At 45.6% G+C, this 12472-nt stretch overlaps 1 protein-coding gene and 1 long non-coding RNA gene across 2 annotated transcripts in view; one reads left to right on the top strand and one right to left on the bottom strand.

Moving 5' to 3' along the window:
• Window positions 1-9865, top strand: part of LOC140694046 (uncharacterized) — an 81278-nt gene extending 71413 nt beyond the window's left edge. Inside the window, exons 7-10 of the long non-coding RNA XR_012069791.1 lie at window positions 5214-5327; window positions 5510-5593; window positions 6155-6283; window positions 9386-9865. This is a non-coding gene — a long non-coding RNA (uncharacterized lncRNA). The remainder of the gene's footprint in view (window positions 1-5213; window positions 5328-5509; window positions 5594-6154; window positions 6284-9385) is intronic.
• FBN2 (fibrillin 2) overlaps window positions 1-10783 on the bottom strand; it is a 207644-nt gene extending 196861 nt beyond the window's left edge. Inside the window, exons 1-4 of the mRNA XM_031673106.2 lie at window positions 10478-10783; window positions 9587-9669; window positions 4555-4653; window positions 1506-1601 (exon numbers count right to left, since the gene is read on the bottom strand). Coding sequence (XP_031528966.2) covers window positions 1506-1601; window positions 4555-4653; window positions 9587-9669; window positions 10478-10731 — 532 coding nt within the window. The 5' untranslated portion in view covers window positions 10732-10783. The remainder of the gene's footprint in view (window positions 1-1505; window positions 1602-4554; window positions 4654-9586; window positions 9670-10477) is intronic.
• Window positions 10784-12472: the final 1689 nt, after the last annotated feature.

Raw genomic sequence — 12472 nt, 5'->3', positions numbered from 1 at the left:
ACTGCTGGCTCCCACCAGCAGTAAAACGTAAGATGGTGCAGCCACTATAGGGAACAGTAATGTAAGTTCTTCAAAAAATGTAAGATAGAATTGTACCAAATGATCCAGCAATTCCACTTGTGGGTATATATCCAACAGGACTTGAGTGAACACTTGTCCACCCATGTTCACTGCAGTATTATTCACGATAACCAAAAGGTGGAAGCACCTCAAGTATCCATCAATGGATGAACAGACTAAAGCAAAATAGGATATATACACAAAATGGAATATTATTCAGCCTTAAGAAGGAAGGAAATCCTGACACATGTTACAACATGGGTAAACCACGAACACATTATGCTAAGTGAAAGAAGCCAGTTACAAAAGGACAAATACAATGTGATTCCATTTATATGAAGTACCTAGAGTTGTCGAATTCATGGAGACAGAAAGTAGAATGGTGGTTGCCAAGAGCTGGGGTGAGGGAGAAGAGGGGAGTTGGTGTTTAATGGGTGCAGAGTTTCAGCTTTACAACACAAAAAAAGTTCTGTATGTGGGGTGGGGGTGGGGGTTGCACAATAATGTGAATGCCACTGAACATACACTTAAAGATAATTAAAAGGGTAAATTTTATATATAGTCTATAATAATTTTTAAAAGTTTTTTAAACCAACAAATATAAAACAGTCAGTTTAAAACAAGCTAGATAGTCTCGCCCACCTAAGACTTGATCCTTCTACGTTAAAATGGTTGGACAATTCTTAGGGAGGCCTTGAAGATTAGCAGCAAACCTAGACTCTGCATCTGATAAAATGCAAACGGGGTGAAAAGGGACTTTGTTACCATTTAAGTTTCAACTTTCTTTAGCATCATGTCTTTCTACTCATGCATACTTAAAACTATGAGGAATCCTCTAAGAGTCCCACAATTTGGGGAACGCTAACCTAGAGTATTCCCCAGGGACGAGCCACAATCCTTACATCCTTGCTAAAAGGTCGGTCCTGGATTAGTACAGGATATTCCCCAGTGAGTGAAGATGAGACCCGTGCTGGGTCAGAGCTCCCTCTTTCACAGTGACCTATGATTTTTTAAAAGCTCATTTCATAGCTCTGCACTGTGGTGTTAAATAATTAAACATACTTGAGAAAAGGACAATTTATAAAATTGGCTCTCCTAGGGTTAAATTTGGGATATCCTAAAAAAAGAGAGATCCCTGTAAGACTTTTTTATTTTTTAGAAAGGTATTTTATGGAGCTAAAGGAAGAGCAAGTCAGTATTTACTTGTGCTTATGTGTCTCACTTGATAAAGCACTAGCAGTGCTCCACAACATCAGTATTCTAGAACAAAAATTTTTAAAGAGCTAAGAAAAATTAGATATTCACTTATAAGATGCATCTTTCCTATATAAAATTATTTTTTAAATGCTCATAGGCTTTACAAGACCTTCAGTGATGATTCCATATGAAATGCCCTCTAAAGCAAATTATTTCTAATAAATCAAGTCTATCCCAATGTGCCTTACGTTGTCCACAGTAAGTTCCAATATATCCCTTCTGGCACTGGCAGTGGTCATCTGCACAGGTCCCACCATTCATGCACCTAACGCTGCACTGCTGAACTGCAAAGAACAACAAAAAACACAAAACTGTCAATCACCAAAATTACAGTATCTGTGAGAGTTATAAAATGATACTAAGTATTCAATTAATGACATCTATTCTACAGAAGTTATGACCCAAGCATACCTTTATTTATTTGTAACTGTATTTGTAAATGTAAGTGCAACATGACCATATTTGTCACAACATATGTTATTTAGTATGTATTTAAAATATATTACACTTTCAGTGTTAAAGGATCTAGAGACAAGAGGACTAGAAATGCATGTTCCGGGATGCAGGGGGCACTTGTGTGTCCATTCAGAAGGCAGTGGCTGAGCGCCTGCCTCAAGAATTCAGTGCCCTGCTGTCATGACGGACTTGGTATCCACTGTCATGGAGCTACATTCCCACAGGGAGGCAGAAAAGACACAAGCAAACAAATACTGCAGTGTCATTATAGATTGTGGTAAGTTCTCCGAGGGACACTGTATTGTGAAGGAGGGCAGCCTGGAGCCAAGGAGGAATCTGGATACAGGAGCCAGACAAGACCACTCTGATGCGACATGACATTTAAGCTGAGTTCTGAAGAATGAAAATGAGCAAGGCATGAGAAGAACCAGGGAGGAACCTCACAGGAAGAGGAAGCAGCACATCAAAAGACTTTCCCGCTGCTTGAAAAGCTGAAAGATTCACATGATTATAAGGAAGCAGACTAGGAAGGGAAGATCTTACAGAAGCAGGCAGATCCAGCCAGATACTACAAGAGCTCGGTGGTCATGAACAGTTTGCATTGTATCCCAAATGCAACAGGAAGTCATTGAAAAGGTTTAAATGAGAGAGTTAAGCAATGCTATTTGTATTATTAAAAGATACTCTAGCTGCTCTGATAGAAAGGATCTGAAGAAGGCAGAAGCTAGGGAATCCAACAGGAGGTTACTGCAATAGTCCAGGTGAGAGAGGAGGGTAGCCGACCCATTCAGCATCAGTGGTGCTGGAAAGAAGATGGATGTGAGATACTTTTTTCCAGTGAGTGGAACCTACAGGTCTTGTTAAAAGACCTGATGTGAGAGAAAGAGGAGTTGCTTAAGCCCTGGGTGGATGGCAGTGCCATTTCAGGGGCAAGGGAAACTGCGGAAGCAGCAGACTGTGGTCAGCAATGAACCGGTGTTTCACAGCACACTTTCAGACGCTTACTATGCATTCAAGTGGGAATGTCCAATAGGAAGTGGAACATGTGAATATGAAGGTCAGTGGAGGGATCTATTCTAGAGATAATCATTACGAGTTGGCAACATACTGGTGGTAGTTGAAGACATATGTGTAAATGAGTTCACCCAGGGAAAACAGAACTCTTGGGAACTCTAAACTGTGAATGGAAGGCCAATAAAAGAAGATACAGACAGGAGACTAAAAATAATAATTCAGAAAAGGAGCGTTGTGAGCCAGTAATAGTACACAAGTGAAGGGAAAAGAGAGCATTGCAAGAAGAGAACGATTACTAGCGCTAAATGCTTTCGGGAGACGGAGCACCGGGAGGAATGGAAAGGACAGAAAAGTTCCTGATGGAAAAGGGAGTGAGTATTACTCAAGGCCAGTGAATTCATGGATCCCCTGTTAAATTATACACTACAAACCGAGGGTTGGTTAGTGAATATTCAGATGCCCTCTTGAGGAAATGAGGTAGAGGAATTAAGGAATTGAATTGTAAAATTTCTCCAGGATTGGGTTTTTTTTTGTTTTGTTTTGTTTTTTTGTTTTTTGGGGTTTTTTTTTTTGCTGAAGGCACGCATGAGAAAACTAAGAAAATAGGATAATGATGCTATGGGCAAAGTTACCTCCCAGGCAGTCGGACAAGGTGGGTGAAGTAAAGTGGTGGAGAAATGGCTGATCAGGGTGGTAAGGAAAGTCTCTCTCAATTCGGAACAACAGGTTTTAAAAGACTGGGAAAATGACAGATTATTTAAGAAAAAAAAAAGTGAAACTAGAGCATTAATCAGAAGTTTCATTATCAGACAATGACCTCTGTCGTACAAATCTTGAATCTTATATTCCTCAGTCAGACAGATTATGTACTACTTTTTCTTGGGAAAAATTTGTAGAGGGAAATGTTAAAAATATAACAACTTCATACTAGTTTGAGGCAGACTTAAAGATTTAATCACCGAGCAATTAAATAAACAATAGCTACTTCCACAGTGTCATATAACATTACCTTAAACACTGGTCTAAAAAAATAATCTCGGACCTTAAAGACCCAACAATTTCTAATTAGCTCATGAAAAATACAATCTTAGTCCACTGTCACAGTGATCTGAGAGAGCTGCTGGGAGTTCATGTGCATAAAATAAGTCAATATATGTAAAGCATCTGGTTAGTACACAGCAAATACTTGTCACCCCAATCCTCTATCCGTCCGCTTTAGTTAACCCACAAAACAGGGTATCCTGCAGGGGTTAAGCAAAGCCAATAAACAGAGCCCAGAGTTTGAGTCTACAGACTTAGGCATGAATATTCCTGGATTCAAAGAGATGTTACCTTGGGTGAGTTAAACTCATGTGTGCCTCAACCTCCTTCTCTGTCAATGGGGTATAAATCATAGCATCTCATAGTGTTCACATGAGGATTAAGTACAATGATATAGTCAAACACTTAGTACCTAGAACATGGTAAAAACTCAGTAAGTTATAACTATTCTTCTCTAAGAATTACTTCTCCACAGAATGCAGGCCCTTTTACTGCATAGGACCAGAATGAAATCATTTTTCTTAATGAAAATCATTACCTTCATTATCCCTTAGTTGTTGGGGTAGCAATAATTAAGCCACCAAAGATTTTTATTCCAAAGATTAATACCGACCTAGTTAGTGAGGAAAATAATCATGGGTCTGTATCTTCCTTAAAAGGACATTTAGTTTTTACTCAAAAGTTTACAGATAATGGAGTAAGTAAGGTCACATATGAAAAACATACTTGATTTTGATCCACAGGTAGGTGATATTTGGCCACTGGAACAAGTACACATGTTAGGACGAGAACAAAATCCATCTCCACAACTATTTCTACAAATCGCTGCAGAAAGCACAAGAGGAAAGCAAGTGAACAGTTAGGTAGTAAGCCACCGCTGACAAAACAAGAAAGCGCTAGTTAAAAACTATCAACCTGAAAAATTCAGACATAAAATATGGGACACACCACGTCTAACTTCAGATATACAAGGAGACTGCCCACTGTAGACAGGTCATCAGTCTCATCATTACCCTTACGATGATGTGGAACAGGTGAAGCTACTTCAAGTTCCCTAATCCTAACCATTCAACTCTCATCAGCACAGGTGGCCTTTTCCATTCAAGGCAGAGTTCACAGGCAGAATTCACCACGAGAAGACAGTCTCGGTCCTAGGAAGCTGGGAGGGTTGAGGAAACCCACAGGACCTCAGAAAACACAGCCCACTCTGTAAAGGACCTTCCCAGGAAGGCAGAGAATGTGAAACTGGCTGAGCCAGAGAGTCCATGCTGTAACAACCTGGCCAAGCCACAGGGGTTCCCTGCACATTCCTTCCCGGCTGGTATCTGACCTACCCCATCATCAATCTTTGCTCCCCTTAATAATTCCCTCTCTCTTTCCTCCAGCCTTCCTTCTCCCATGTCACCTCCACAACCTAGCCTATTCCTGCTGTTCAGAAAAGCTGCAGCGACATCTTGATGGAGAGAGAGTCAACGCCTCCTGCAGCTGTGACCTCCAAGGTATGAGGGTCACCAGAGCAAAGAATGTTAGGCTCAAGGACACAGCACATACTACAGATCCTCAAAATCGTTAGCCTAGTGCCTTCCAATGGGAAGTCTCGCCCATATTTAGAGTCAGTTCATTTAGAAGCTTACAGATTTATCTCAATACCCACGACCGAATTCTCTCTTTGCACAAACAGGCTAGAGCTTTAATGCTCCATGACTGGCTACATCAAGACAGGAAGAGAAGAGTCTGAGACTGCCCCGAAACTAGCTATGAACATGTATGTAAATGTGTGTCTGTGTCTTTTGCTGGGGAAGTGGGGGTTGCCACAACTTTCAAAGAGATTGGAGACTCCCAATCTGTAAAGGGCATGTTCTTCAGAGGTGGACTCAATAATTATTTTTCTCCTCCAAACTGCCTTTTGACATCCACATAATATGTCCAGCATCTCCATCAGTACTTCTTGTAAATGAAAATGTCACAGGTAATAGCGTGAAGGTAAAAAAAACAATTTTAGGCAAGAACATGGTTCTTGCCATGGAACTGACTACTTAAAATGTACCATATTTTCTGATCACCTGTAACTTTCCAAAGACAAATGTCTAAAATACTGTTTAATTTCAAAGCTCCCTCATCCCCAGCAGGCAGACAATTAGTCTAGGCTTAGGTTATACACAAAATGCCCCCTCCCAAATCCTGAACCCAAAGAAGGTCTGACGGACTGGAGACTGGTCATCCTCAGACAGATCCCTGTCACAGCCACACGTGTTCCCTTCACATCCGAGAGCCAGGGAGATGCAGGACTGCTGAGGCCCTTTCTCCTCTCTTCTGTCTCACCTAGATATTGGTCCTTCCCACAATCACAAAACCCACAAGAACCAGGAATACTAGAGGGCAAGGAAGAGAGGACCTGGGCGTTGGGATTTCAGTGATTCTAGGAGAAGACGCCTGGCACAGTAGAGAGTAAATGGTAAGAAGAGGTTTGAGGGTGAGTCCCCACTCTGCCACTGACCCATTGCAAGCTCAGGAAAAAACCCCACAGCTTTTCTGGGTTTAGTTTTCTCACTGGTAAAATAAAACAAAAGGATTATACTGGGGTGTTCTGATGACTCTTCAGGTCTCAAATGCTATGATTCTGGGCCAGCCCCTTCCCACTGTTATTCCACTGATCAGAATGTTTTTCACAGCATAATTTCACAATACAATAATTAAAAAGCAAGTTTTTCCATTGCTTCATGTTCTAACAAGATTAAAAAAAAAACAAATGGAAAGTGAGAAAGTCAGTTTCATCCTTTTGGAAACAAATATTTGAAAGTCTGGAAGTACTTCAGTGATTTTTATAGGCCACAATTAAGAACAATAACAACAAAATACAGAAGCTCAAATCAAAATACATTAGGTTTCCAGTAGTTTGAGATACATTTTTATTTTAATATCTTCTCCTCTTGAAGCCTGGTCAAGGCCAAACAGGTTGAAATTCCTAGAAGTTGATCACCTTAATATCTCTATAAAAGAAAAAAAATGTAAGTTTTTGAGAAAATTAATCTTTGGTCCTCTTTTTCTATTTGTATTTTACTTACTCTCTTTTTATAAGTTGTCTTAGAGGCTTTTCTTTGGCCAGAGGGTGAATCTTATGCAAATATAATGAATAATTTGTTATCATGAAAAAATCCTAGAATGCAAACTCTTTTTTTAAACTGAAGTATAACTGATTTAGAATATTATAATTTCAAACGCATAGTACAGTGATTCCGTATTTTTGCAGATTATACTCCACTATGAGTTATTACAAGACAATGGCTCAAATTCCCTGTGTTACACCATATATTCTTGTTGCCTAACTATTTTACACATAGTAGTCCATATCTATGAATTCCATAACCCTGGCTTGTTCTTTCTCCCTCCCCTTTCCTCACTGGTAGCCACTAGTTTGTTTTCTATCTCTGTGAGTCTGTTTCTGTTTTGCATATACATTCATTTGTATTATTTTTTAGATTTCACATGTAAGGGATATGATACAGCATTTGTCTCTGTCTGACATTTCACTAAGAATAATATTTTCTAGGTCCATCCATGTTGTTGCAAATGGCAGAATTTCATGGAATGAAAACTGTATTTTGATTGTATGATGATTTCAATTGGGTAATTACCTCCACATATTATGGTTTTAAATGTCGTAATAATTTAACCACTGAATTTAATCCAAAATATTCAAAGATAAAATTTATTTAAGACCCATGCAAGAGAATATAAAGGCATTACATTCTCCCTCTCTTTTGTACACCATTTTATACTCTTGAGCATTTGAATTACTTTTTTAAATGTGCTAATAAATATTTTTGTAGATCTCTCTTGACACAGGTACTGTAAATGTTTCTCAGAGATATAAAGATTATTTCAAAGATTATGATTTTTATAGATTTGTGATACATGGACATTCCAATATATTTCATAAGCACCCAAATATCTGAAGTAGTAGAAAAGCAGGGTACAATATTCACTGTTACTCTGAGATTTCCAAAACTGATCTTCTAAACATGTAAAGGGCACAATGTTATTCAAAGACTCAAAGTATTTTAAGCTGACACTCAGAGAGCCACATACATGTATTTGTATGTCTATTTCTACTGTAAATATTCTGAAAGGCTCTGTTCTCTGGAATTCCTATTCCACACTGATCCAATAAAATCTGACTTTACAGATTTTCAACACGTACCATAAACCAATCCCTTCTCCTCGGCTGCCCTCCAACTCAATAATGGCAGTCACATTCATTACATCTAGTGAGTCAGAATTTCCGCAGTGCCTAAGTCACTCCCGGCTGGAACGGCAGGTGTGTGCTGAGTGACGTTAGCTGTTTCAAGACTCTAGGAACCTTGTAGGTTTAAAGCAGGCACAGTAACGCCCTACTGGCACGAAAAAGTAAAGGCACCCTCCACAAATGCTTCACATACATGACTTCTGTATTGGAGAGAAATGAATCCAATACCCTTCCTTTCTTTTTAATAAAAGGAAGGGCTTGTAATCAGAGTGTTTATTTAAAATATTTATGAGTCACCTCAAAGAACATAGTTGTTGCTTCTTATTCCGCCCCATCACTGGAGATCGTGGGATTCTTTCAGAGTAGAAAAAATAAGAAGCCAATCTTCACAGCACTCGAGATTTCATGCTTTTTTAAAAACTGCACTGAAATAACATTAAACGTCTATCTTGAACCCACAAAACCAATAAATATAGAGTCAGAGATGCCACTACATCCTTATTACCCCTTGGCTAGTGTGGCTTGCCCTTTTTCTCTGTTTCTTGTTGCATAATTACCTTTCCCCTGGAGAACATCAAGGTCAATCTAAAGTCAAGACTGACTTTCAATGAATGTGCTGTCCATGATACCTGGCTCTCCTCCCACAAGACAGATGTGGCTGTGCTATATAAACACACACGGAAAGGCCAGTCACACTTAAACTCACAAATTCACAGGCATGCGACATAAGACATCCCACAGTCTATCACTGTGAGGCTGATAACTAACGACTTCTCCAATTAAAACTTGGAGAGCTGGGTATACACTCTGGGAACTGAATAAAATGATCAAAACTTTTAAGGTCAGATGTGCCAAACTTCTGAAGTCCTAAGACTCACACTTTGGAAATCTACTGCACGCTATGCGATTTGGGATCTGGAAATTCTAAATTTAAATGTCGTCCTCACCCCTCCAAAAGAGTCAAACTATTTGGAAGAGTCCTTTTGAAACTTTTGTTAACCCGGGTCAACTCTAAATCTCTAAGAATGCTCTGTTCATATCTATGTTAACGTTGTTTCTGAGATGAAACCATTGATAATAAGTGGCTTTGTACAGAGGCCTAAGAATCCATATGGCTTAAACCTCACACAGAGCCAAAAGACAGATAATTTACATAATCACATTGAGGTCTTATCTGCACTCTTTCAGGAAAAAGTGGTTTGGGGTTATCTAGGGAATTGCTCCACTCCCCCTTCAATTTGTATTAATAGACATAGAAAGATAAAACTTCCAAGTATCTTTGAAACCTTTATCATTATTGCCCTTCAACAGAGTCTAGAAGCGAAGTCTAAACAGAAGCAAACTGGCTGCTGCTTCCCCACCATTCAAACGGGGCCGCGTCCTAATTATTACTGCTATGTGGCCACCAGATTCTAAAAGCAACTCTGTGTCCAGACGACTGAATGCAAGAGGTCGGCCCTGATCTGGGGCCGTGCGTGCTGCCCCAAGCTGTGACCCCAGCCAAGCACTCACGGACAATGCACTGGTTTCCTCCAGGGAGCGTCTTCCATCCCGGGCAGCAGTATGAGTGGAACCTGGATCCGCACACGTTGGGCCTGTGACGGACAAGCGAAGTCACACACACTCGTAGAGAGGGGTGCGGTCACACATTAGCAGTTTTTGTAAGATTTCGGGACAACAAACCAACCAAAACTACTTAAATTCTTGGGGCTTGGGCCGCAGACATGGAAGTAAATGAGACACTGTAATGGGGGAGGGTCAGAAACGTCTAAACATTGCCTTTCATCTGTCCTTGGTTGCTGCCTTTTTAAAGCGCGAAAAGAAACATGGAAACATATAATTTGGTACTATTCTAGCCTCCAGATGCAGAGAACAAAGGGAACACGCCGTTTCTAAAATCCTAGACCTCGTCCCCAAATCCATCCTTCCTTGATCAACTGTTGCTTTGGCCCCGACGTGTCAAGGATGGCGCGTCGGAAGGTGGAGCGCTCGGCTTGATGTTTAGAGTGAGCTGTAAGCCCCGCACACGTCCTCAAACAAAAGGCTCGGCAGCGGCGCCCCCGACGGTGGGGAGCAGGCAGACTCCGCCAGCCCCAGCGCCGCGCCGGGTGGACTCACGCGCGCCTTCCGCCCGACATTGAGAACCTGTTCCCGCACGGCGGGCTCGGCAGGCGCTCTGCCGTCCGCACTCAGGGGCCTCTGACCCACCCGCCGCCCAACCCCTCGAGGGAGGGCTTGTTGCCCGCAGAGCTGCGGAGGAAAAGGGGGAGGCGTTCCTGGGAGTCTTCGCGGTCTGCTGGTGGAGAGGGCCACCACTAGCCGCCAGAACTAGTTTCAGGGAGTGGGTGGGATGGAAAGCTGCCAAGCCAAGGCTCCCCCGCCCCGTGCCGCCTGCCCACCTACCCTCTGAGCACGTCCTGCTGTCCTCGCCTGCGGACGCGGCTGGCCGCCGCGACGCCCTCCTCCCGATACTCGGGCACCGCGAACCCGCCTTCGGAGCCCGCCGCTGCGGTCCGGACCTGTTGCGGTGGCGGCTGAGGCCGGGGCTGCTTGGGCTGCGGAGGCTGGGGCTGGCTGGCCGTGCCCTGCGCCCAGAGCGCCACGCAGCCCAGCCACACGAAGTAGGGCTGGAGACACAGCCGCCGCCGTCTCCCCATCGCGGGCGCCGAGAGCGCGCGGACCGTGGTCCGCGGTGAGCAAGCGCTCAAAGACAAAATATGCGCGGCCCGAAAAAAGTCAGGGTCCAACAAGCCCTTCGTCGGCTCCCGGGACTCCCTTGGGCTCGGGCTCCCTGCTCTAGCGGGAGCCCCCGACCGAGCGCCGGCCCCCTGGCTGCTGGCGGGGAGCAGGCTCTAGCGCAGCGGGCGGCGAGGCGCGGCGGCGGAGCGGCCGGCAGCCCCGCGCGGTCCACGTTGCATCCCCCGGGCCGCTGCCCCGAGCGACTCCAGGACCGCCAGCAAGCGGGGGCGGGAAATTACAAAAGTAACCCGAGCAGCCGCGGCGTAAAGTTACAAAGAAAGCGGACCTCAAAAGAAAAAAAGGGCCTGCACGCAGCGACTCGGCGGATTCCCGTGCGCTCCGGGCACTGATCTTGGAAAGCTGCAGAAGTTACCAGAAAGGAGCCGGCAAGCAAACAAAAGTTGCCCCCTAAAGAAGAGGAGGGTCTTCTCCCAGCTCGCCCGAAGTCCCTCGGGGCAGCAACGCGCCGGCGACGGCTGAGGAGCCGGGCGGAGGTGCGCGGGGCCGGAGCGAGCCGCCGGTAAGAGGGAGGGCGGGAGGCTGGACGCCGGGGAAGATGCAGCGGGCGAGGGCGCGGCGCGGGGGTTTTGAGGCCCGGCGGGGCGCTGGGCGGGCCGGCGGGCGGCGGCTGTCAGTGGGGGCTGGAGCGCAGCAGTCCACACGTGGGGCGCAGCTCCGACCGAGGGGCCGGCACAGAGTGGGCGGAGACAGAGTAAGGGGGCGATCGGGTGGGGAGGAACCAGGGGAGCCAGGGGCTGGGGGAGGGGAAGAGGAAGGAAGGGGGTAGGGTGTAGGGAGGGGAGAGGACTGAGATTGGGGAGAAGGGGGGCGAACAGGAGAGGAAGGCCAGGGTTGGAAAAGCGGCTTGGAAAGAGGGATTGGCGAGCCTGGGTGCGAGAGGAAATGAGCGGGGGATGGGGGCGAGGTTAGGGCGAGGAGAGAAGTGGGAAAGGGGAGGGAGGGCCGGGGGGCCGGGAGGAGGGGGCGAGGAGTCAGTCGGCTTTGCTTCCCGTCCCCCTCAATTGGCCGCTAGCTCTGTTTTGACTGCCTGTACAAAGCGAGCAGACGACGGGGGAGGGGGCGGTTAGGGACCGGATTTGGGGAAGGAGGCAGCAGCCCCTTCCCTTCCCCCTCCATCCTCGCCGGGCCGCGGACCAGGGACGAGGGCCTCTAAACGCGCCCGGCTTGGCTAGACCCGCAGCTGAACTTCCCCGCGGGACAGAGGCCACACGATTGAGGATGAGAACGGGTCCTCCTGCAAGGATCCAGACCCGGGGTGGAGGGATTCGCAGTCAAGCAGGAATGGGGACTCGAGCGGGAGTTGGCTGCAACCTCAATTCGAGGAGGCCAAGCCCTCCCCACCGGCCTCCTACCCCCACCTCCCCACCGGGAGCGGCGTCAGTCTGCGGAACCCGCGGAGGGGCTGGGCGTTTCCGGATTGAAATGAGCCCTCAGCCTCCAAGAGAGGGCTCACGCAGCCACGGGGGACCTCGGCACTGTGCCTGCGCCGTGGTCCTGGGGAGTCCGTGCTGAGGGTGTGCTCCGGGGCGAGCCGGCAGGGTTCCGCACGGGTTTGCAGCCAGAGAGGAGTGAGAGCCCCTGAAGTGTGTTGGGGGCGGAAGGGGAGCACGGGGTGGGTAAATGGGTCTGGGGGTCATA

This window comes from Vicugna pacos, chromosome 3 (genome assembly GCF_048564905.1).
Source record: "Vicugna pacos chromosome 3, VicPac4, whole genome shotgun sequence".
Classification (NCBI taxonomy): Eukaryota; Metazoa; Chordata; class Mammalia; order Artiodactyla; family Camelidae; genus Vicugna; species Vicugna pacos.
Note: the sequence above shows the minus strand (reverse complement) of the source record. Positions and strands in the feature narration are given on the sequence as shown.